The sequence below is a fragment of the Phyllobates terribilis genome, unplaced genomic scaffold (assembly GCF_046119375.1).
Source record: "Phyllobates terribilis strain yellow unplaced genomic scaffold, ASM4611937v1 Scaffold_10__3_contigs__length_209671492, whole genome shotgun sequence".
Taxonomy (NCBI): Eukaryota; Metazoa; Chordata; class Amphibia; order Anura; family Dendrobatidae; genus Phyllobates; species Phyllobates terribilis.
In genome coordinates this window covers 139,493,338-139,517,554 of record NW_027362770.1, presented here as the reverse complement: position 1 = coordinate 139,517,554, position 24,217 = coordinate 139,493,338, and the positions used below count along the sequence as shown (strand labels likewise).

At 44.3% G+C, this 24,217-nt stretch overlaps 1 protein-coding gene across 5 annotated transcripts in view; it reads right to left on the bottom strand.

Moving 5' to 3' along the window:
• The window catches only part of GRIA1 (glutamate ionotropic receptor AMPA type subunit 1), a 375,264-nt gene that overhangs the window by 335,764 nt on the left and 15,283 nt on the right, over positions 1-24,217 (bottom strand). For all 5 annotated transcript variants that reach the window (XM_073649840.1, XM_073649841.1, XM_073649842.1 and 2 more), the window contains exon 2: positions 13,317-13,454. In XM_073649840.1, coding sequence (XP_073505941.1) covers positions 13,317-13,454 — 138 coding nt within the window. The remainder of the gene's footprint in view (positions 1-13,316; positions 13,455-24,217) is intronic.

Here is a 24,217-nt window from a genome sequence, read left to right as displayed (position 1 = left end):
GAATAAATCCTCTCCATCTCTGCTGCTGTCAGTTTCAATCGTCTGCGGGGAGAACCGTTATTTCGAACTAGCCCAACTGGACTCTGGAGCAGCCGGGAATCTTATTTCACAGTCCCTGGTAGAGAAATACCGCATCCCCACCAAACCTCTGGCTGTACCCTTGTCTGTTGCTGCCGTGGATGGGGGTCTCTTACCACGCCCCATCCAACTCATCACCGAATCCATTACTCTACAGGTGGGAATGCTGCATTCTGAGAGTATCTCCTTTCATGTTCTGCCTGGACTCTCTCACGCCCTCTTGCTAGGTCTACCTTGGCTCCAGAGACATGCACCCGTGCTTGACTGGCAGACCGGAGAAGTCCTTCGCTGGGGACAGGACTGCCATAAGACCTGTCTGGTTCCCGTCCATCCCGTCCGTCCTTCTCCTACCCCAGCTAATCTACCTGGACTTCCGATTCCTTATTGGTCTTATGCTGATGTCTTTAATAAAAAGGAAGCAGAGACACTACCCCCTCATAGACCATACGACTGCCCTATCGACCTGTTACCCGGTACTACTCCTCCCCGTGGGCGTATTTATCCATTATCCGCTGCTGAGACCCGGTCGATGTCCGAATATATTGAGGAGAATCTGGCCAGGGGATTCATCCGGAAATCTACCTCCCCGGCGGGAGCAGGCTTCTTCTTCGTAAAAAAGAAGGACGGCTCTCTCCGTCCCTGTATAGACTATAGAGGCCTTAACCAAATCACGGTGAAGAATAAGTACCCCCTTCCGCTCATTCCGGAGTTATTTGATCGTCTGAGAGGGGCTAGAATCTTCACCAAACTGGACCTCCGTGGGGCGTACAACCTGGTTCGTATCCGTCAGGGGGATGAATGGAAGACGGCATTCAACACCCGGGACGGCCACTATGAATATCTGGTAATGCCCTTTGGTCTCTGTAACGCTCCTGCAGTCTTTCAAGAGTTGGTCAATGACATCTTCCGGGACCTTCCCTACTCCTGCGTAGTGGTGTACCTGGACGACATCTTGGTCTTCTCTCCGGATCTCCAGACTCACCGGAGGGACGTTCGTCAGGTCCTGCTCAGGCTCAGGCAGAATCACCTCTTCGCTAAATACGAGAAGTGCCTCTTTGAGCAGACCTCGCTTCCGTTTTTGGGCTACATTATTTCTCAGACCGGCCTACGAATGGATCCAGAGAAACTGTCTGCCATCGAGAAATGGCCTCGACCGGAGGGGTTGAAGGCCATTCAGCGGTTCCTGGGCTTCGCCAACTACTACCGCCTCTTCATACCACACTTCTCTTCCCGGACTGCCCCAATTTCCGCGCTCACCCGTAAGGGTACTAATCCCAAAGAGTGGCCGCCCGAAGCAGAGGAGGCCTTTCTTTCCTTAAAACAGGCCTTCTCTTCCGCCCCGGTGCTGCATCGCCCGGACGGCAACAAGCAGTTCTTCCTGGAAGTTGACGCCTCCTCCTCTGGAGCCGGAGCGGTACTTACTCAAAAATCATCTTCCGGGAGGATGGTAACTTGCGGCTTCTTCTCTAAACTCTTCTCCTCCTCAGAGCGCAATTATTCCATAGGAGACCGAGAGTTATTGGCCATCAAACTGGCATTGGAGGAGTGGCGTTACCTGCTCGAGGGGGCTCTTCACCCGGTAATAATTTACACTGACCACAAGAACTTGGCTTATCTCCAGCATGCCCAGAGACTTAACCCGCGCCAAGCCCGGTGGTCCTTGTTTTTTGCTCGCTTTGATTTTGTTCTTCATTTTCGCCCGGCTGACAAAAACGTCAAGGCAGACGCCTTGTCTCGATCCTTTCTGGTGTCTGATCTCGAGGAAGATCCGAAACACATCATCGATCCCGCCAGAGTAATGCAGGTGGCTCCCGTGAGTCTAAATCGTCTCCCTCCCGGAAAGACGTTCGTATCAGTACCTGATCGGGAGAAGATCCTTCACTGGGGTCACTCGTCTAAACTGGCTGGCCATGCCGGTCAGAAAAAGACCCTCCAGCTTATTACCCGGCACTACTGGTGGCCTACCCTGCACAAGGACGTAATAGACTTTGTTTCTGCCTGTGTGTCCTGCGCCCGCAACAAGGTTCCGAGACATCTGCCAGCCGGTCGCCTCCTTCAGCTCCCAGTACCTGCTGCCCCCTGGCAGCATATAGCAATGGACTTTATAACAGACCTCCCAGTCTCTGCCGGTTGTACGGTCATTTGGGTGGTCGCTGACCGCTTCTCCAAGATGGCTCATTTCGTTCCCCTGCCAGGCCTCCCGTCTGCACCCGAGCTAGCTAAAGACTTTATTCGTCACATCTTCCGTCTTCATGGCCTGCCCCTCCACATCGTGTCGGATCGTGGGGTACAGTTCACCTCACGCTTCTGGAGAGCCACTTGTAAACTGCTAGACGTCACCCTGGACTTCTCTTCCGCTTACCACCCACAGTCCAATGGTCAAGTGGAGCGGATCAATCAGAACCTGACCAGTTACCTCCGGCACTTCGTTAATGCCCATCATTCAGACTGGGTGGATCTCCTACCATGGGCCGAGTTCTCTTATAACAATCACGAGAGCGAATCCTCCTCCAAATCCCCGTTTTTTGTAGTCTTCGGTCAGCATCCTCGGATTCCTTTTCCTGTCTCCACCTCTGTGGACAACCCGGCTGCGGAATCTCTCGTTGGCAAATTTTCCTCCATTTGGGAGAGTACCCGATCCGCACTCCTTCAGTCGTCCGAACGGATGAAAAGACACGCTGACAAAAAACGCCTGGATCCTCCACAATTTCGTCCCGGAGATAAAGTCTGGCTCTCATCTAAATATGTCCGACTCAAGATACCTTCTTACAAGTTAGGGCCTCGGTTCATCGGCCCCCTGGAGGTCATCAGTCAGATCAACCCGGTGGCCTATAAATTGAAACTCCCGGCCAACTTACGGATCCCTAACTCCTTCCATGTATCTCTCCTCAAACCTGTGGTACTTAACTCTTTTTCCAAGTCTACAGGTACGCCTCCTGCTCCGGTTTCTGCTGAGGACGAGTTTGAGGTAGAGAACATTCTTGCCACCAAAAGGGTAAGAGGAAAGACCTTTTTTCTAGTAGATTGGAAGGGGTTTGGTCCTGAGGAGAGAACGTGGGAGCCCCGGGAGAACATCCATGCCCCTCTTATCTTTGCTAAATTTCTGTCTGGCCTAAAAAAGGGGGGGCCTAAAGGGGGGGGTACTGTAGCGCCGGCGTCCCTGCCCTCTGCTAGGCAGGGACGCTGTTCCCCTCACCTCCCTGCTCCGTGCCCGGCGTCCTCCTCCCGCTCTGCTGGCAGCGCGCGCTCCTTCCCGGCCACTGTGCTTAGGGCGCGCGCGCGCGCTCTCCCTTCCTCTTAAAGGGGCCGCGCACGCCGTCCTAAGGAGTCCCCGGCCAATGGCCGGAGGACTTCACCATATATAAGGCACCTCCTCCAAAATGGAGGTGCCCGAGCAATGTTGTTGCACTGTTCTACTCTGCTTCAGCCCTCAGGTCCCGTTGCCAGTTACCTGCCAGTTACCTGCCTGATTCCTGCCAGAGTCCTGCCAGTTTGCTGTCTGTTTCCTGCCTGTTATTCCTGCTACCTGCTTGCTAGCCTGAGGTCCGACGGTCTGCCTTACAACTCCTGTCAGTCTGTCTAAGGACCAGCTTGCCCGCTCCCCTGGGAGCGCACATCAGCTACCTGCCTGCTTGCTAGCCTGAGGTCCGACGGTCTGCCTTTCTACTCCTGTCAGTCTGTCTATGGACCAGCTTGCCCGCTCACCTGGGAGCGCTCCTCCGCTACCTGCCTGCTTGCCTACCTGGAGGCTTCGCCGTCACGTGCTGTGACCACCTGCTATTCCAGAGACTCTCGCTTGTTCACCTGGGAGCACACATCCTCCATCTGCCTTGCTAGCCTACCTGGAGGTTCAGCCATCACAGGTCGTACCTACCCTTTACCTAGAGACTGCCCCGGTCACTTGCCGTGACCTCCAGCCCGTTCACCCAGAGACTGCCCCGGTCACTTGCCGTGACCTCCAGCCCGTTCACCCAGAGACTGCCCCGGTCACTTGCCGTGACCTCCAGCCCGTTCATCCAGAGACTGTCCCGGTCACTTGCCGTGACCTCCTGCCCGTACACCCAGAGACTGTCCCGGTCACCTGCTGTGACTGCCTGCCTGGTCGCCACCCGCTCCCTTACAAGGACCGCCCCCTTGTATAGTAGCTCAGAGGTTCCGCCTCCCAGACCCGTTACAATCAGTACTGTTCATATAAGAGGTTGGGGGCCCACTCCTGCACAGCGGCCCACCAGAGGATTCTCCTGTTCTCCTGTGGGCCAGTCCGAGCCTGCATGTATACAAGTGTGGCTGTGACTGGTACTCCATGATCCTTGTGATGAAACCCTCCCTGATCAGACTGATTTGGATAATCCAAATGATCAATTTAGATAGGCCAATTTTTCCCCATTAACGAGAGCCGACCAGCTATGTACAAACCAATCTGTTCACTTACTGGCGAGTCTGATGAATCTGGTGAGCAGAATGATTCTTAATACAACTTTTTATCGCCATACGGCATCATGTAGTCTCCTGTTCAGACAGGGAGATGTGCTGCTGATAATGATTTTTATGACTGCCCAAATGATCCAATCAGATGTTGAACGAGCATTTTCATAATTCGTTGGGAGATTGCTAGGATTTTTACATGGGTCGATCATTGAGAACGAGTTTTGTTTACCCATTGTGGGATCATCAAGTACACGTTAAAGGGGTTGTTACTCTGTGTGAGCGCGTAGTGTGCATGCTGTCAGGATTCTCCAGTGCATGGTGTAGGCGGGCGCAAGACCAAAAGCATGCAGTTTGCATACATGTGGTCACATGCCAACTAGACATGTGCGGCCTCTCTCAATACAAGTGTATTGAGCGAGGCTGGACACGTCTAGTCGAAATGTGTCTGGAAGTATTCAAATGATGTACAGTACTTGCGGTCACATGACCTTCCATACTCGGCTTTGGCACCAGCACCATACAATCCCGACAGTGCGCACTGTGCACGCTGTGAAGATTCATAGAGTACTCCAAGCCTGGACAACCTCTTAATGGAAAATTTCTCCAAAAACGGCTTTATTATTTAGTGGAAAGAGTTATACATGAGGATAGAAACTATAAACATAAAGTTAAAGGGATTTTCTAGTGAAAACAAGTTATCACTGAACCACATGCCACAAGAATGGAGCGGCAATGCGCATGCTTGACTGCTGCTTCATTCATTGTCTATGGGGCTACCGAATGCTGCGCTCAGATTTTTCCAACATTTCCATAGAGAATGGATGAAGTGATGGTGGGAGATCCAAACTGCCACTCCATTTTGTAAAAAGGATAAACGTGTCCCATTGGGGATAAAAGTTCCACGTTCTGCCGAAAAGTGTCCCAACGGTTGGTCCCCACTGGTCAGGAAGAGGACATATTAGGAATATTACTACCCAATGGCAATGCTTTCAAAGCTCTGCAAAGATATAGAAGAATTATATAGCAGAATTTTTTGGGAGTTGGTCAAGAATATCCCCAAACCAATACTGAAATCAGCCTTTTCAAAGTAGGCCTGATCTGTAGGGTAAGTGTTTTTTTCCCAATTTACCCAATGAAATTTAGTTGCAGTTTTCAGCCAATCTTTAAGTATTTTTATAGTGTATTTTTTTTATTTCTATAGTGGTTTTCAGTGTTTATTTTGCAGACAAAACAACTAAATGTCAAATGGATATCAAGACAATGGGGCCTTCATTTGGGTCCATTAAATATTGGATCCATGGTCTAAATGAAAGCTGATTTGCTAATTTTTCAGAATATATGTATATATATTCTCCAAAAAATACTCCCCATATATATACTGATCATTTTTCCAATGAAGGTGCCAATATATCTGAATCTGAAAGCTTCATTGTAAGGCTTCGTTGCACCGACAGTACTTGGACCAAAGTTATTCTATTGGGCTGTAAATATGTTTTTTTGGACCAAATGTGGAGCTGAATGAAATAGCAGCATACGCTATTCTTTTTTTGTATTTCAGGTGAGGCTCACCTAATCAAGTCTATGGGTGCACCAAAAAAAATGGATCTAATATGTATCAACCATATAGCATGTAATTTTTATAGATATACTGCAATAATAACATTTCCAAGACCAAATAAAGTTTCCTGGCTAAAGATGTTGTCCACTACTTTTTTTTGGAAAGGCTATCAATATCTGATCGGTGGTGGTGCGATACCCAGGCACCCCTGCCAATCAGCTGTTTCCAACAGCCAGGCATCCCTGAAGATCAGCTGTTTCCGACACCCAGGCACACCTGCCGATCAGCTGTTTACAACACCTGGACACCTCTGAAGATCAGCTGTTTCCGACACCTGGGGACCACTGCCAGTCAGCTGTTTCCGACACCGGGGCAACCCTGCCGATCAGTTGCTTCTGGCACCGGTGGAGCCTAGAAGTTCTTGGATACTGCTGGAACACAGGATCTCCATCATTTCTTTAGTGGCCACGGCCAGGAACTCAGTTGAATAGGGGGGTGTTTCAGCATTAACCATCCACGACCACTATGGTTTTGATGGAGCTGCTGTGTTTCGGCAGGATCTCAGAACTTCCAGCTGGTGCCGGTTACAGCTGATTGGCGGGGGCACCGGTTATAGCGCCCCCACCGATCAGATATTGATGGCCAATCCTAAGGATAGGTCATCAATAAAAAAGTAGAGGCCAACCTATTTAACATCGAAAACTTTATTTGGTCTTGTAAATTTTTATTCACTGCTGATGTAGGAAGACAAATGCCAAACGGATGACAATACAAACGAAAAATTGTTCAGTTTTTTCCTGGATGAAATTCATCATACGAATTTATTATAAGGTATTTTAGCATTGGTCATGTAGTTAAAAGCAAAAAAGTGAACATGTCCTTTAAGCCCTACGACATATACTCACACTTAAATTTTTGGTTTGATACAATTCTGCACAGTGCTGCATCCCGAGCTGTGTGCACCAGTAGTTTAGTCTAAAGCAAGTGTTAATTTTGTCTTCCATCCAACTTCAGACAATGAGCAACGAATTCAAAAAACATAAAGTGTGTAGGATGCTATATTATTATGGTAAAGAATAGGCCACAAATAGCGCACATTTTTAGCAGCTCCTACTGGCCTTTCGAGCCAGTCAAAAGACTCCTGTCGAGAGCCCGGAGCACCCTGTAATTATCCAGTGAAAGAGGCTGTGAGATTACACAGGCATTTGGCATAAGCACACAAGTAATGTTCTAGTTTATAAATAAATCCCCCCCCAAAAAAAGAAAAAAAAAAATATAAAAAACCAATGTGGAGTGTAGAGAGAAAAGACGTTATCATATGAAGCCAGCCATAAATGCATCATTTGTAGACCGTAATTCGATCCAAAGTACAGTTACCAAAGAAATTACAGAAATTCTGAGTATTTTTGATTTTCACATCATTAAAAGGTGAAAAAAAGCCCGCATTACTCCACCAAATTATGGAGGCTCCAAATTAGAAACATAATCATTGTCATAGAAAAAGGAAAGGTCTAAGATAGATCATATAGATGCTTAGAAGATTATTAAGATCATCAAAACTGATACCAAATGTTGAAACCTAAGTTCAACATATGTTGAATCCTAGACCCAGCACTGTCCCATCAAATAGGAAATTTTTAGAAAAATTTTGTTAATAACACAAAGCAGGATGGAAGTTACCGTGAGTTAACTAGTACCAACTGGCTTAAAGCTTGAGACTATGTTTACACATGTTGGGTTTTTCAGCGTTTTTTTTTGCTGCAGATTTTTATGCAAATTTTCAGCTGCGTTTTGCAGTACCAGTCTATGAGAAACCAGAATTCTCTGTTCACACATCTTGTTTTTTCTGTTGTTGCATATTTTGTGCCTTGGTTGGGTTTTTGGAAAATAGAGCATGTCACTTCTTTCAGTGTTTTTTTCAGCGTTTTTTCACCCATAGGTAGTAATGGGTGGTGAAAAAAATGCTGAAAAAACGCATCAAAAAACGCAGCAGCGTTTTTTCAGCGTTTTTGATGGCAAAGTAAAATGGGGTTCTTTTTTTTCACAGAACTTTATGTACATGCATAAATAGAGACAGAGGGTCAGTGAAAAAAGCGCTGAAAAAACGCAGCAAAACCTGCGTTTTTGATGCAGCTGATTTCCTGCCAGAGATTGGGTTTTGCTGCAGATTTGTGACGCTGAAAAACCCAACATGTGTGAACATAGCCTTAGTTTGGCTTGAAGGCTTTAGTATTTGCTGTTGAACCTTATTGCTCTGGATGGTTATACTAAAAATCCAATGTCTACTAAGATACAAAGACCTCAGCTACTCAATTCTTTCTCCTATCAGGAGAAACTGAAATTTTACATTAAGGATTTCAACCAAGGAAGTAAATAATTTATTTTAGAAAAAAAAAATATTCCACTATAGGCTTTTACCAAAGAAGGTAAGTCTGTAGCTTTTGGATTAAAGGATGAAAAAAGTCCTCTTGTTGGCTTCAAGACTTAGCAATAAATTCTTCAATAAACCCTTACTAGTGCATATCTATCTTACACGTTTTGGCTGTTACGCCTCTTAAGGAGTAACTTTTGGTTGAAATGTGTCCATAAATTAATTATACACTTGAAACTACGCAACTTTGTAATACAGTGGATACGGAAAGTCTTCAGACCCCTTTCAATTTTTCACTCTTTGTTTCATTGCAGCCATTTGGTAAATTCTAAAAAGATCATTTTTTTTCTCATTAAAGTACACTCTGCACCCCATCTTGAAAAAAAAACAGAAATGTAGAAATTTTTGCAAATTTATTAAAAAAGAAAAACTGAAATATCACATGGTCATAAGTATTCAGACCCTTTGCTCAGTATTGAGTAGAAGCACCCTTTTGAGCTAGTACAGCCATGAGTCTTCTTGGGAATGATGCAACAAGTATTTCACACCTGGATTTGGGCATCCTCTGCCATTCTTCCTTGCAGATCCTCTCCAGTTCCGTCAGGTTGGATGGTGAACGTTGGTGGACAGCAATTTTCAGGTCTCTCCAGAGATGCTCAATTGGGTTTCGGTCAGAGCTCTGGCTGGGCCAGTCAAGAGTGGTCACAGAGTTGTTCTGAAGCCACTCCTTATTTTAGCTGTGTGCTTAGGGTCATTGTCTTGTTAGAAGGTGAACCTTCGGCCAAGTCTGAGGTCCAGAGCACTCTGGAAGAGGTTTTCATCCAGGATATCTCTGTACTTGGCTGCATTCATGTTTCCTTCAATTGCAACCAGTCGTCCTGTCCCTGCAGCTCAAAAACACCCCCATAGCATGATGCTGCCACCACCATGTTTCACTGTTGGGATTGTATTGGGCAGGTAATGAGCAGTGCCTGATTTTCTCCACATACCACTTAGAATTATCACCAAAAAGTTCCATCTTTGTCTCATCAGACCAGAGAATCTAATTTCGCACAGTCTGGGAGTACTTCATGTGTTTTTGAGCAAACTTTATGCGGGCTTTCATATGTCTTGCACTGAGGAGAGGCTTCCGTTCGGCCACTCTGCCATAAAGGCCCGACTGGTGGAGGGCTGCAGTGATAGTTGACTTTGTGGAACTTTCTCCCATCTCCCTACTGCATCTCTGGAGCTCAGCCACAGGCTCTTCTCCCACAATTGCTCAGTTTGGCTGGACAGCCAGGTCTAGGAAGACTTCTGGTGGTCCCAAACTTCTTCCATTTAAGGATTATGGAGGCCACTGTGCTCTTAGGAACCTTGAGTAATGCAGAAATTCTTTTGTAACCTTGGCCAGATCTGTGCCTTGCCACATTTCTGTCTCTGAGCTACTTGGGCAGTTCCTTTGAGCTCATGATTCCCATTTGGTCTGACATGCACTGTGAGCTGTGAGGTCTTATATAGACAGGTGTGTGCCTTTCCAAATCAAGTCCTATCAGTTTAATTAAACACAGCTAGACTCCAATGAAGGAGCAGAACCATCTCAAGGAGGATCACAAGGAAATGGACAGCATGTGACTTAAATATGAGTGTCTGAGCAAAGGGTCTGAATACTTATGACCATGTGATATTTCAGTTTTTCTTTTTTAGTAAATTTGCAAAAATTTCTACATTTCTGTTTTTTTTCAGTCAAGATGGGGTGCAGAGTGTAATTTAATGAGAAAAAAAATAAACTTTTTAGAATTTACCAAATGACTGCAATGAAACAAAGAGTGAAAAATGTAAAGGGGTCTGAATACTTTCCGTACCCACTGTATATCTTATTAGTGAAATCTGATCTGATCTTTCATTCTCAAAATTCTCAGTTCACGAGTAAAATCTATCATTAGTGAATACTGATTTTCCCATTAATTAGCAGATGACAGTTGGTGCTCATAAGGTTCTATTGATCACTGTCTAGCTCCTCCTCCTCCTCCATAGAATTTAAAAATCACCAACTGCCATCTCCTATCTCAGTAATGGGTAAATCTGTCTTCATTGAATATGGATTTTACAGATTTTACCCCTGAATTGAGAATGAATGATGAGTTCTTGCAGAGAAAGAAGCAGATTTCTCCGATGAGATATACTACAAAGTTGCTTATTTTCATGTGATTTATAAAACAAAAATGAAAACAACGGTTACTCTTTAATCATATATGAATATATGATACAATTATACAATTGAGTGTGGTGGCATTCGGAACACGCCTGCCTGTGTCTGCCAAATGCAAAACTCCCTTTCTCAATTAAACTTGCTACTAAAGTTGGACATACACATGAGGCAACTGTTGGTAGATGCAGCCGACATCTTTTTTTCCACCATGAGCATGCATGCCCGTTTTGCCTTACTGAACATTTTATTACATTGGGGGACGTAGAATAAGCTGTTGACAGATGGCAAAATCCAATTTGCCGGAGACTTCTTGTGCCCGGTATTTGCGGTCAGAAGATATAAGGAAACCCCTCTACATATTATATGGTTGACCAATCCTTCAGAATTTAGCAGGTTCCATTGAGTATTAGCTAATCTTTATGGCCAACTCTAATCGTTAGAAATACATTGATTAGCAGTGTTGCCAGTCGTTGACGGCAGTAATGTCTTCAGTAGCCGGTCAGTTTCACGTTATGTAAGTCTTCAGATCAAGACTTATTGTATTGACCTAAGAGCAGAAAAGAAAAAGCCAGCTCCTCTTTTACTCTGAATGCCATATTAATCAGATTTTTTCAAAACGACGAACTTTCTGGTTACTCCAACGTTCTATTCAGACCTTTCCTATTGACTAAACCACTGCAGAACTTCTTCCATACAGAGCAAATGACCAGTGGTGTAAAAAAAGGCCTGTGGTCCCCAACACAAAATCTCCAACAAGGCCCCCAACTATTCCAAGTCTTTAATAGTATTGGTCTTCTCAATGGGAAAGAACCTTCTGGGTCTCCCAAAGCTCCAGAGCCAAAGTGCGACTACAACCCCTGCACCCACTATAATTATACTCCTGCCATTGAAAAACTTCTAATTGTATTGGTGGGCTTGGCATGTGACTACAACCGCTGCAGCCACTATAGTTACACCCCTGCCATTGAAAACTTCTGAATGGTGGGCTTGACCCGTGACTACAACCCCGGCAGCCTCTATAGTTACACCACTGCCAGTGACAACGTCTCATTGGTTGACTTGGCCCGCGACTACAACGCCGGCAGCCAATATAGTTAAACCCCTGCCAGTGACAACTTCTAATTGGTGGGCTTGGCCCCACAACTCCTACTCCTGCAGCCATTATAGTTACATCCCTGCCATTGAAAACCTCCTCTGATAAGCAAATTGCCCCAAGAATCAATTTACCGCCTTTTAATCATCAACTCTCATGTAGTGATTGACCTCCTCAGACTTGTAATATACCTTCAAGATATTATTAAAGGGAATCTGTCAGTAGGATCAACCCTCCTAAGCCGTATATATGGACACCTAGGTCATAGACAGTTCAATAAATTGATACCTTGATATCTCCGATCTATTGTGTTATTCCAGAAAAATCCTCAGTTTTCTTAATATGTAAATGAGCTGTTAGGATCTATGGGCGGGACATAGATCTCCCTGAGAATCTGCCTCCGGAGCTTAATGTAAATGAAAGAGGGCATTACCAGTGTGAGATATGTAGATCAGGAGACTAGACTGTCAGTCATTACATGTCTCCCACTGGTAACGGCACCTTTTATTTCACATAATCCCTGGAGGAAGATTCTCAGGGAGATCTATGTTCGGCCCATAGATCTTAAGAGCTCATTTACATATTAGGAAAAACTTTGATTTCTCTGGAATAAAATTTCAGATCAAAGATATCTAGGTATCATTTTATTCAGCTTCCTATGACCTACGTGTCCATATAGATGGCTTAAGAGGGTTGAGCCTACTGACAGATTCCCTTTAAAGGTCACCTTATTCAAAGGCTATGTCTACCTTCTTATTTTATAGCTCTGTTGTATCTGAAATAGAAAATGAAACAGCTTTGCAAATAGCCCTCATTAAAAATACCCTACTATTTTGTGTTTGCAGCTCCTCTCCAGATCTATGTGTCTCCATGGTAACAGACTGCAAATACATCCTTTGTAGTCTGATCCTGTAAGTCCTGCTAAATACCATCTCCTCCTTCTTCACGTTGTCCTATCAATTCTAAGCCAGCAAGAAGTAGGTGATATACAGGGCAGTATAGCTGCAAAATCAGACAACAGAAGGTTTGTTTGTAGTCTGTTACTATAGAAACACATAGGTCTGCATAGGAGCTGAAGGTACACAATGGTAGGAAATTTTTAATCAAGATTATTTGCAAAGTTGCATCATATTTTTCTTTCGGATGAATGGGAGCAATAAAAGTAATTACTTGCAAAAGTATAAATACCCTTTAAATGCATTTGATAATGATGCCTGGCGGCATAGAGCAATCGGCGATAAAAATAATATCACATTTAAATTAATCTGGGAATCGGAAGAACTTAAATTAAAAAATATGAGGCTTTCTCTATGGTGTTTCTTCTACCTTTAACATTAATTAGCCTTTTCCTGTGGATAAACACAGAACACTCTTTTTTTCTGCTGCTTTTCCATTATCTTTTTTCAGCCAAGAGACTTTTAGTAAATACTTTTTAATTAAGATAAGCGTCTTGCGTTCTGCTACAGAAAACAGCTAAAAGGATTTTGCACCTCTCGTCGTCTACACTACAGAACGTCTAATACGCGGCCCCCCAGAATAAATGGCAGGGAACATCATGAGATGCTAATCAGCTTAGAACGGATTTCTCGCAAGTACTTACAGGTGTAGGTCATCTCGAAACTGTCACTGATGTTCACAATATCAATTTGGGGTAACAGCTTTGGGGGTTCCACCAACTGAGATAAAGCAAAACGAAAGGCGGCATGTTCCTGTGATTGCTGGTTTGGGAAAAGGCCCCCTGTGGAGGAAAAAAAATAGAATGATATAGCAGTAAATTCGGAGACTAAGAGTTCATATTACGGATATGAACATTTGCTTGTCAAAAGGAATATTTTATTGTAGAATTTGTTATATACCTTTGCTAAATTCCATACAGTCCACCCCTCTATACAAGATACTTAAAGGGAACCTGACAGCTGATACATGCCTCCTGATCCACGGGCAGCATGTAGCAGACAGTGGTTGCACGATTCCAGCCATATATAAATAGCCAATGGGGACCTAGTCGCAAGGGAGAGTAGTCGGACAGGCGGGTCCCCGGTGGCTTCTCCCCAACCACTGCCCTTGAAGAATAGGTCTCTCCCTATACAGAAACACAAGGAGAGATCTGTCACTCGAGGGCAGAGGGCAGGGAGAAGCCACCAGGGACCCGCCTGTCCGACTAGTCTACTGTGCAGCTTGGCTCATTGTGGCTATTAAACTATGTTTTTCTCTGAAATGCAGCAACGTTTCCAAGTTAAACACATATAACTGGAATCATGCAGCCACTGTCTGATACCTGTAGTTTGTGGATTGGGCAACATGTATCAGCTGTCAGGTTCCCTTTAATGCGATGGCTCTCTCTGTTCACTATATGGGAAATCCAAAAACAGTCGAGCACACTGAAGACAGGTAGGGTCCACATCTATTAGATATTTATGGCATATCTTGTGGAAGTCATGAGACAAACCCTTAAAAGGGTTAAAAACAGGTTCATTCGGTTGAACATACTGCAGAGTGTTAAAGGAGTTATCCCGAGAAAGGTATAAATGACCTACCCACAGGATCGGTGATAAATGTATGATCTCTGAGGGGCCCTACAAATCACTAGAACTTAGTTTCTCCTCGCTGAACCATAGATGAGGAAGTTTTGGTTCCACACGTGGAGTGCAGCTTCATTCATTTCTATGGGGTCATTGGAAACCCCGGTATTTGGTTAGCCCCATAGACGTAGCATGGAGCTGCAGGATGACCTTTGCCGGTAAGGGTCAACGGGAGGCTAACTAGTGATCGTGGTGTCCTAAAAATGGATAGGTGATAAAATAGTAACCCATAAACATAGCATGGAGCTGAAGGATGATCTCTGCCGGTAAGGGTCAACGGGAGGTTAAGGATCATTGTTCTAGTGATCATGGTGTCCTAAAAATGGATAGGTGATAAAAGAGTAACCCATAAACATAGCATGGAGCTGAAGGATGATCTCTGCCGGTAAGGGTCAACGGGAGGTTAAGGATCATTGTTCTAGTGATCGTAGTGTCCTAAAAATGGATAGGTGATAAAAGAGTAACCCATAAACATAGCATGGAGCTTCAGGATGACCACTGGTAAGGAGCAACGTGAGGCTCAGAATCATTGTTCTAGTGATCCTAGAAACGGATATGTGATAAAAAAGTGACCACTTTAATTTGAGAGAAAAACATTCCTTCTACACTCCAAATACAAAAGTCAGAATGAATCCAATTTCAGGAAATCTAGTAAAAATAAATTGTTCAATGAATCAATGATCACGTCAAGTTGAAGATATCCATAGTCTCCCTCCTCTTCCAGTAAAGAATCCCTGTCTATGAATCATGATGATTAAAGGGGTTATACTGACAAAGGTATTTATGACCTACTACCAGCATTGGTGATAAATGTATGATCTCAGGGGGCCGTATCAATTACCAGAACTTAGTTCCTAGGGTGGCTTCATTGATTTCTATGGGGTCGTTGGAAACCACCACTTTTCTTGATTGTTTTTGGTCAGCCCCATAGACATAGCATGAAGCTGCTGGATGACCACCGGTAAAAAGCAACGTAAGGCTCAGGTTCATTGTTCTAGTGATCACAGAGACCTAGAAATGGATAGATGATAAAAAAGTAAGCCATAGACATAGCATGGAGCTGCAGGATGACCACCGATAAAACGCAACGTAAGGCTCAGGATCATTGTTTTGGTGATCATGGAGTCCTAGAAATAGATAGGTGATAAAAGAGTAAGCCATAGACATAGCATGGAGCTGCAGGATGACCACCGATAAAACGCAACGTAAGGCTCAGGATCATTGTTCTAATTATCATGGAGTCCTAGAAATGGATAGGTGATAAAAGAGTAAGCCATAGACATAGCATAGAGCTGCAGGATGACCAGCGGTAAAACGCAACATAAGGCTCAGGATCACTGTTCTAGTGACCATGGAGTCCTAAAAATGGATAGGTGATAAAAGAGAAAGCATAAACATAGCATTGAGCAGGATGCCCATGCAGGATGACCACTGGTAATTAGCAACGAGAGGCTCAGGATCATTGTTCTAGTGATCAGAGAAATAGACTGGTAATAAAAGATTAATCCTTTTAATTTATGGAAAAACACTCCTACACTTCAAATATGGCAATCAGAATGAATCCACTTTCTAGAAATCTAGTATATATAACTTGTAAAATTAAATTTTTCAAGAAAGGCATCCAGAACTTATTCAATGAGTCAACCATCAATCACAACATGGTGTGACGGAGTCACCCTGTTCTTACAGTAAAGAATTGTTGTCTATGGTTATCATGATGATTAAACCTTCCTTCCCTTAGATGTGGAAAATGCCCCCTTAGAATGGTTAAAAATCTAGTTAAAGAGAACATTAGACCAATTTCTGTCTTGTCATCACTTATCTTGCTGGAAAAACCATAATAGAAGATCTCTGACATCTTGCTTTGACAAGGTGGGGTTCTAGGAGCTTTAATTGTACACGTGGGCCATGTACACATGCCTAAAAAAGTTCTAACAATTTGATAGCTGTCTACCACCATAAAATTGTAATCTGACCTTCAGCATCACGTGTTGAAGGTCAGAACATTCTAAAAACAAGTTTTATGGAATGTAGGATATGGTGAACACTCTAGGAAGGATTGTGACTGTAGGGACCACTTTGGATGTATTGACAAAGTCAGCAAGCCACAGTTCTCCTAGATTTCACGAAGATTTGTGCCACTGTAGGGCTCAATTGACTTTGTCATTCATAGTGCTTAGAAAGGATGATAAGAAAAAGAAACAATGAAAGAGAAAAAATGTAGACCCCCATGTTGACCTAAAGCCATTGTTTTTTTGTTTTTTTTGAGGAGCTTAACTTTTTGGGGAACAGATCACAAATGGAAGATAGTAAATCAATTGATGATACAAGGAAGCCGAACCTAAAGACTGCATATGAAAAAAAGAAAATGAGAATATGGGGTGTATATCACAATTTTGGAAATGGTTTAGGAGGCTTTTTAACTCTCACTGCGTTCCAATTCATCATTATCACAGTTTGACACACACAGAGATGATTGCTAAGATATTTCTGCAAGCTTCCTGCGCACCCACATGGTCACAGCAGATGGCAGACATATCGGGACATGGACAGAGTCATTATGCCAACAAATGTATGCATTCGCCAGTTATCAGCTTAATCATCCCTGATGTATCTGCTCTGAACTCCAAACTTAACTTCCTGTAGCTATTAAAGACTAGAATTTTCTACCAAAATTACTGCATCAATCTGTTATACCCAGTATATTGATGGCATTCAGCGCAAAGAAAAAAAGAAGCACTGGCGGCACTCAACATATGCTGTAAAAAACTTTCTTCTTTATTCCTGAATCATTAAAAACAATACAACATGTAAAGGAGGCTAGCAAGCCATGTTACAGGTAAAGAATGTTAGCGAGCCATGTTACATGTAAAGGATGTTAGCGAGCCATGTTACAGGTAAAGGAGGTTAGAGAGCCATGTGACAGGTAAAGGAGGTTAGCGAACCATGTTACAGGTAAAGGAGGTTAGCGAGTCATGTTACAAGTAAAGGAGGTTAGCGAGCCATGTTACAGGTAATGGAGGTTACTGAGCCATGTTACAGGTAAAGGAGGTTAGCGATCCATGTTACAGGTAAAGGAGGTTAGTGATCCATGTTACAGGTAAAGGAGGTTAGCGAGTCATGTTACAGGTAAAGGAGGTTAGCGAGCCATGTTACAGGTAAAGGAGGTTAGCAAGCCATGTTACAGATAAAGGAGTTTAGCGAGCCATGTTACAAGCAAAGGATGCTAGCGAGCCATATTACAGGTAAAGGATGTTAGCGAGCCATATTACAGGTAAAGGAGGTTAGCGAACCATGATACAGGTAAAGGAGGTTAGCGAACAATGTTATAGGTAAAGAAGGTTAGAGAGCCATGTTACAGGTAATGGAGGTTAGCGAGCCATGTTACAGGTAATGGAGGTTAGCGAGCCATGTTACAGGTAATGGAGGTTACTGAGCCATGTTACAGGTAAAGGAGGTTAGCGAGTCATGTTACAAGCAAAGGATGTTAGCGAGCCATATTACAGGTAAAGGATGTTAGCGAGCCATATTACAGGTAAAGGAGGTTAGCGAACCATGTTACAGGTAAATGAGGTTAGCGAACAATGTTATAGGTAAAGGAGGTTAGAGAGCCATGTTACAGGTAATGGAGGTTAGCGAGCCATGTTACAGGTAATGGAGGTTAGCGAGCCATGTTACAGGTAATGGAGGTTACTGAGCCATGTTACAGGTAAAGGAGGTTAGCGAGTCATGTTACAAGTAAAGGAGGTTAGCGAGCCATGTTACAGGTAATGGACGTTAGATAGCCATGTTACAGGTAATGGAAGTTAGCGAGCCATGTTACAGGTAAAGGAGGTTAGAGAGCCATGTTACAGGTATAGGAGATTGACGAGCCATGTTACAAGTAAAAGGCTAGAGAGCCATGTTATAGGTAAAGGAGGTTAGAGAGCCATGCTACTGGTAAAGGAGGTTAGAGAGATATGTTACAGGTAAAGGAGGTTAGAGAGACATGTTACAGGTAAAGGAGAGTAGCGGGTCATGTTACAGGTAAAAGAGGCTAGCGAGCCATGTTACAGGTAAAGGAGATTGACAAGTCATGCTACAGGTAAAAGAGGCTAGCGAGCCATGCTACTGGTAAAGGAGGTTAGAGAGATATGTTACAGGTAAAGGAGGTTAGAGAGCCATGTTACAAGTAAAAGAGGCTAGCGAGCCATGTTACAGGTAAAGGCGGTTACAGAGCCATGTAACAGGTAAAAGAGGTTTTTGAGCTGTGTTACAGGTAAAGGAGGTTAGCGAGTAATGTTACCGGTAAAGGAGGTTAGCGAGACATGCTACAGGTAAAGGAGGCTAGTGAGCCATGTTACAGGTAAAGGAGGCTAGTGAGCCATGTTACAGGTAAAATCGGTTTTTGAGCCATGTTACAGGTAAAGGAGGTTTGCGAGACAGGCTACGGGTAAAGGAGGCTAGCAAGCCATGTTACAGGTAAAGGTGGTTAGCGAGCTATGTTACAGGTAAAGAAGGCTAGAGAGACATGTTAAAAGTAATGAAGTCTTGCTGGCCATGTCACAGGTAAACGAGGTTAGTGAGTCATGTTACATGTAAAGAAGGCTACAGAGACATGCTACAGCTAAAGGAAGTTAGCGAGCCATGTTACATGTAAAGGAGGTTTTGAGCCATATTACAGATAAAGGAGGCTTGCGGGCCATGTTACAGGTAAAGGAGGTTAGTGAGTAATTTTACATGTAAAGGAGGCTAGAGAGAAATGTTACAGCTAAAGGAAGCTAGTGAGTCATGTTACAGGCAATTCGTCTACTGATGCTTCTATATCGATGACATTCTTTCCAGCTCATTGGTTGAAAATTGATTCACTATGTATTGGTTTATAGTCAAAGTCACTGAAAGAACCAGTCATTAACACAGTGCCAATGGGCTAATAATCATAGGAGCTGACACTGGGGTGGACATACTATTGGTGCAAACTGTGCAGCCGATCTGGGACCTAAATGGTTAATGGGCCCACTTCCACCTCCAAAGAAGCAAGCAGCCTCTGTCACAGACTCGTAAAGGTTGTGCATTATGAACAGGAAACAGCCCTCTACTGTCTGTGTCCGCCCTTGGGTGGACAACCACATTCCTTTTTAATGGGGTTGACCACTTTATAAAAATATTTGCTAAAAGGGCCTAACCTATATTGCTGTGATACGTACAGTACATGTGTAAATCTTATCATTAAGTGACTGTAAAGAAGGGGACGCATCCAGGGACGACTGAGAAAATGGTCAAATAGGAACATCACCCTTTACATATGGTGACCTGCAGTGTTTAAATAGCCCATAGGGTATAGTATGATTGCAGATTTATGATCTGCAACAATGTACAACAACACAGTTTAGGTCTGCTTAGTACATTTTTTTATTAGGTGGACAACCCCTTTAAGCTGCGCAGCACCCTTTTATGGGGAATCTGTCAGCACTTTTTTATATGTGAGAGCAGTATTATGTAGGAGCCGACACCCTGATTTCTGAAAGCAGGGGTTCCCTTTAACCCTTCTCACTCTAACCTCCTGTCTACCTAGTACATTAAAAACTAGTTATAAGAGAAGTCGACGTATTGTAGGAGTCAAACTTGGCCTAAGGTAACCCATATGACCCACTGCTACGTAAGATACCAGTATTATAAATGACACATGGTAGATAGGTCCCTGGAACAAATGTTGCACTGGGGCCCAGGAGCTTGAAATGACAATTCGGACAATATAAATACTATATTGTCCGTACATATTAACAATTACAACGCAAAATTCTGCATATTTAAACCTCACCCAAAGAATACCCACTTTTAGATGGGTTTTTCATAGACCTGCCCCTATTTTGGTGCAGGTTGCACAACAAAATCCACACTGTTTGCACATGAAAAGCAATTGGACAATCAGGTGGTAAACATTGGCAATGTATACTATGTTCTCAGAACATACTAATGGCAAAGAAATCAACAATGTCACATCTACTACCAGTACCTAGGTAGATAACTAACTCAGCTGGAGTGGCCTCCTATATAAGATCAGCAATTGCTAGATACTGGCCAAACAACCAAACAGAGAAGATGTCATACTGAAGATACAACTGGACCACCCCATCATGGTGCCATGTTTTACCACCAGTTCAGAAGATCCAGAGTTTCTATGTTCCCAAATTCCGCAACCCTTAGGCCAACTTATCAGTTTTTTTGGCTAAAAAAAAATCAGTTCTTCTGCACCAGTTCTCACCACAAAGGAGATGGGACCAACAACCAGGTTCTCTTTCCAAGGCCAAATGTCACGCCAGGTGTGAGTGCAACACAGAGTCATGCCAGGTGTGAGTGCAACACAGAGGGGAAAGGGAAAGGGAGCCCAGACACTAGGGAAAGGGAGAAGAGGTGACCTCCTAATCTGGACTAGCATCACCCTGTCTCCCCCTAACATCCCTATACAGCCTCCGCAGCTGTCGTCGATCACATGCCTCGCCCTACTATCCCTGGCGTAAGGCTATAGCTGGGGGTGGAAGGAGATGAGCACTAGTCGACCTCCGCTAGCTCTCTAAAGACAAAAGAGGAAGACAACACAGGGGAACAACAACTCAGCTTTAGAAGAACTTCAACAGGGCACACGGCCTGAAGACTCCAGAGAGGACGTGATGCTGCTTCAGCCAAGTTCCAAGTAGAAATGAGTATAACCGGCGATGCCCACCTGGAGAGATCAGGTATATATACAACCAGGCCAGAGGGAGGTAGTCGCTGGGTCCTAAAGACAGCCTGCTATATAGGCAGCTGTCTGCATTGCCAAACGTGGAGATCTCCTGCAAACCACTGCAGGACGACTGTCTGTCACCTCTGACACACCCGTGACAGTAACCCCCCCCCTCTACGAGTGGCCTCCGGAAAAGAGGTGTGAAAAGAGCGAACCAATCTGGGAGTGTTTACCTCTGACGTTGAAACCTAAATCCTCTCCTCTGGACCATAGCCTTTCCAGTGCACCAAGTATTGTAGAGAACGATGTTGGAGACGAGAATCTACAATCCTCAAAATCTCGAACTCCAGGTTGCCATCAACCATTACTGGGGGCAGTGGTAGAGGTGAGGGCTCAAGAGGTTCTACGTACCTTTTAAGTAAGGACCTATGAAACACATTATGGATCTTAAGGGCACGAGGAAGTTCAAGACGAAACGCTGCTGGGTTAATGACAGCGGTTATTTTGTAGGGACCAATAAACCTTGGTCCCAGCTTCCAAGAGGGAACTTTCAATCTTATATTCTTGGTAGACAACCGCACAAAGTCATTCACATTCAGGATCGGACCTGGCAAGCATTTTCTGTCAGCCATAAGTTTATACCTGTCACCCATGGTCTTTAAATTACACAGAACACCCTGCCTGCAATGCCAAATGTAGAGATCTCGTGCAATCCACTGCAGGACGACTGTCTGTCACTTCTGACACACCTGTGACAGTGCCCCCCCCCCCATACGAGAGGCCTCCAGACATTCAGGACCGGGTTTCTCAGGATAAGGGGTGTGGAATGAACGAACCAACCTGGGAGCATTCACCTCTGATGCTGAAACCCACATCCTCTCCTCTGGAACATAGCCTTTCCAGTGCACCAAGTATTGTACAGAACAACATTGGAGACGAGAATCTACAATCCTCAAAATCTGGAACTTCAGATTACCATTAACCATTATTGGTCAACCGTTACTGGAGGTGCTGGTAGAGGTGAGGGCTCAAGAGGTTCCACATACTTCTTGAGTAAGGACCTATGGAACACGTGGACCTTAAGGGCCTGAGGAAGTTCAAGACGAAACGCTGTTGGGTTAATGACGGCGGTTATTTTATAGGGACCAATAAACCTAGATCCCAGCTTCCAAGAAGTAACTTTCAATTTTATATTTCTGGTAGACAAGCACACAAAGTCATTCACATTCAGGTCCGGACTTGGCAAGCGTTTTCTGTCAGCCATACATTTATACCTTTCTCCCGTCTTTAAATTACTCTGAGCCATACCGAGGAGCGTGACGGAGCAAACCGTTCCTCCTCAGGAACTCCTGAAGCTCCACCCCCACTGAGGGTACCAAACTGTGGATGATAACCATATGCACCGAAGAACGGTGACCTGCCAGAGGATTCTCGACGATGATTATAGATGGCAAATTCTGCCAGTGGTAAGTAGGATGCCCAATCCTCCTGATTTTTGGAGACAAAACACCTGAGGTATGTCTCCAAGTTCTGATTGACATGCTCGGTCTGACCATTAGACTGATGGTGGAAGGCAGAGGAAAAGGACAGCTGCACACCCAGTCGAGAACAGAATGCCTTCCAGAACTTGGAAACAAACTGGGTCCCCTGATCAGACATTACATCGGAGGGAACCCCATGAAGCTCCACAATCTCATTTATGAATACCTGAGCAAGTGTCTTGGCATTGGGAAGTGCAGGTAATGCGACAAAGTGAACCATTTTACTGAACCTATCTACTACGACCAAATCCACTGTTTTGCCTGCAGAAACCGGCAGGTCAGTAATAAAATCCATGGACAAGTGTGTCCATGGCCTGCTAGAGATAGGTAGCGGAAGAAGAGTACCAGACGGACCGGTGTGCGAAGCCTTAGAACGTGCGCAAATACTACAAGCAGGTACGTGTTCAATTACATCTCGATGCAACCCCGGCAACCAAAAATGACGAGAGAGGAGGTCCGCGGTTGCCTTACCACCTGGATTCCCAGCAAACACAAAGTTATGATGTTGCTTGATTACTTTATGGCGCAGATGAGGTGGTACAAATTACTTTCCTGAAGGGCAGGAGGCAGGGGCGTCCCCCTGAGCCTCCAGCACCTCCCCCTCCAGTTCAGGAAAAAGAGCCAAAATAACTACCCCTTTCTGTAATATTGGAGCAGGGTTCTCATGGTTACCACAACCAGGGAAGCTCCAGGACAAAGCATCAGCCTTGACGTTTTTGACCCCTGGACGAAAAGTGACAACAAAATTGAATCTAGTACAAAACAGAGACCATCTGGCTTGCCTAAGGTTGAGACGTTTAGCTGACTGGAGATATCACAGGTTCTTATGGTCAGTCATAACAGTAATAGGATGGACAGCCCCCTCCAACCAGTGTCGCCATTCCTTGAACGCCAATTTGATCGCCAAAAGTTCCCTATTACCCACGTCATAATTTCTCTCAGCCAAAGACAATTTTTTAGAAAAGGACGCCATTTACCAGGCAACGAACCCTGAGACATCACAGCCCCAATCCCGTCATCCGAAGCATCGACCTCCACAATAAAGGGTTGAGAAACATTGGATTGACTGAGTATAAGTGCAGTGACAAATTAATTCTTTAAGGAAGAAAAAGCCAGGAGGGAAGCATCCGACCATTTGGAAAAATCAGACCTCTTCTTAGTCATGTCAGTAAAGGGTTTCACTACAACAGAATAATTTTGGATGAATTTCCTGTAAAAATTAGTAAAGCCCAGAAAACATTGTAGGGTCTTCAGGTTCTTGGGACGTTCCCAGTTAAGGACTGCACGGATCTTCTCCGGATCCATCCGAAAACATGAAGATGACAACAAGTACCCCAAAAACTGCACCTCCTGAACAGAGAAAACACATTTCTCTAGTTTGGCATAGAGTTTGTTATCCCTTATTATCTGGAGCACCTGCTTAACATGCCCCCGATGGATCTCAAAATCAGGTGAATAAACCAAAATATTGTCCAGATAGACCACCACAAACCTCCCCACCAAATGATGAAAAATATCATTTATGAAATGCTGGAATACCGCAGGTGCATTGGTCAAGCAAAAGGCATAACCAGACTCTCGAAATGACCTTCCGGGGTATTGAACGCTGTCTTCCATTCGTTCCCTTCTCTAATTCTAACCAGATTGTAGGCTCTCCTTAAATCCAACTTGGAGA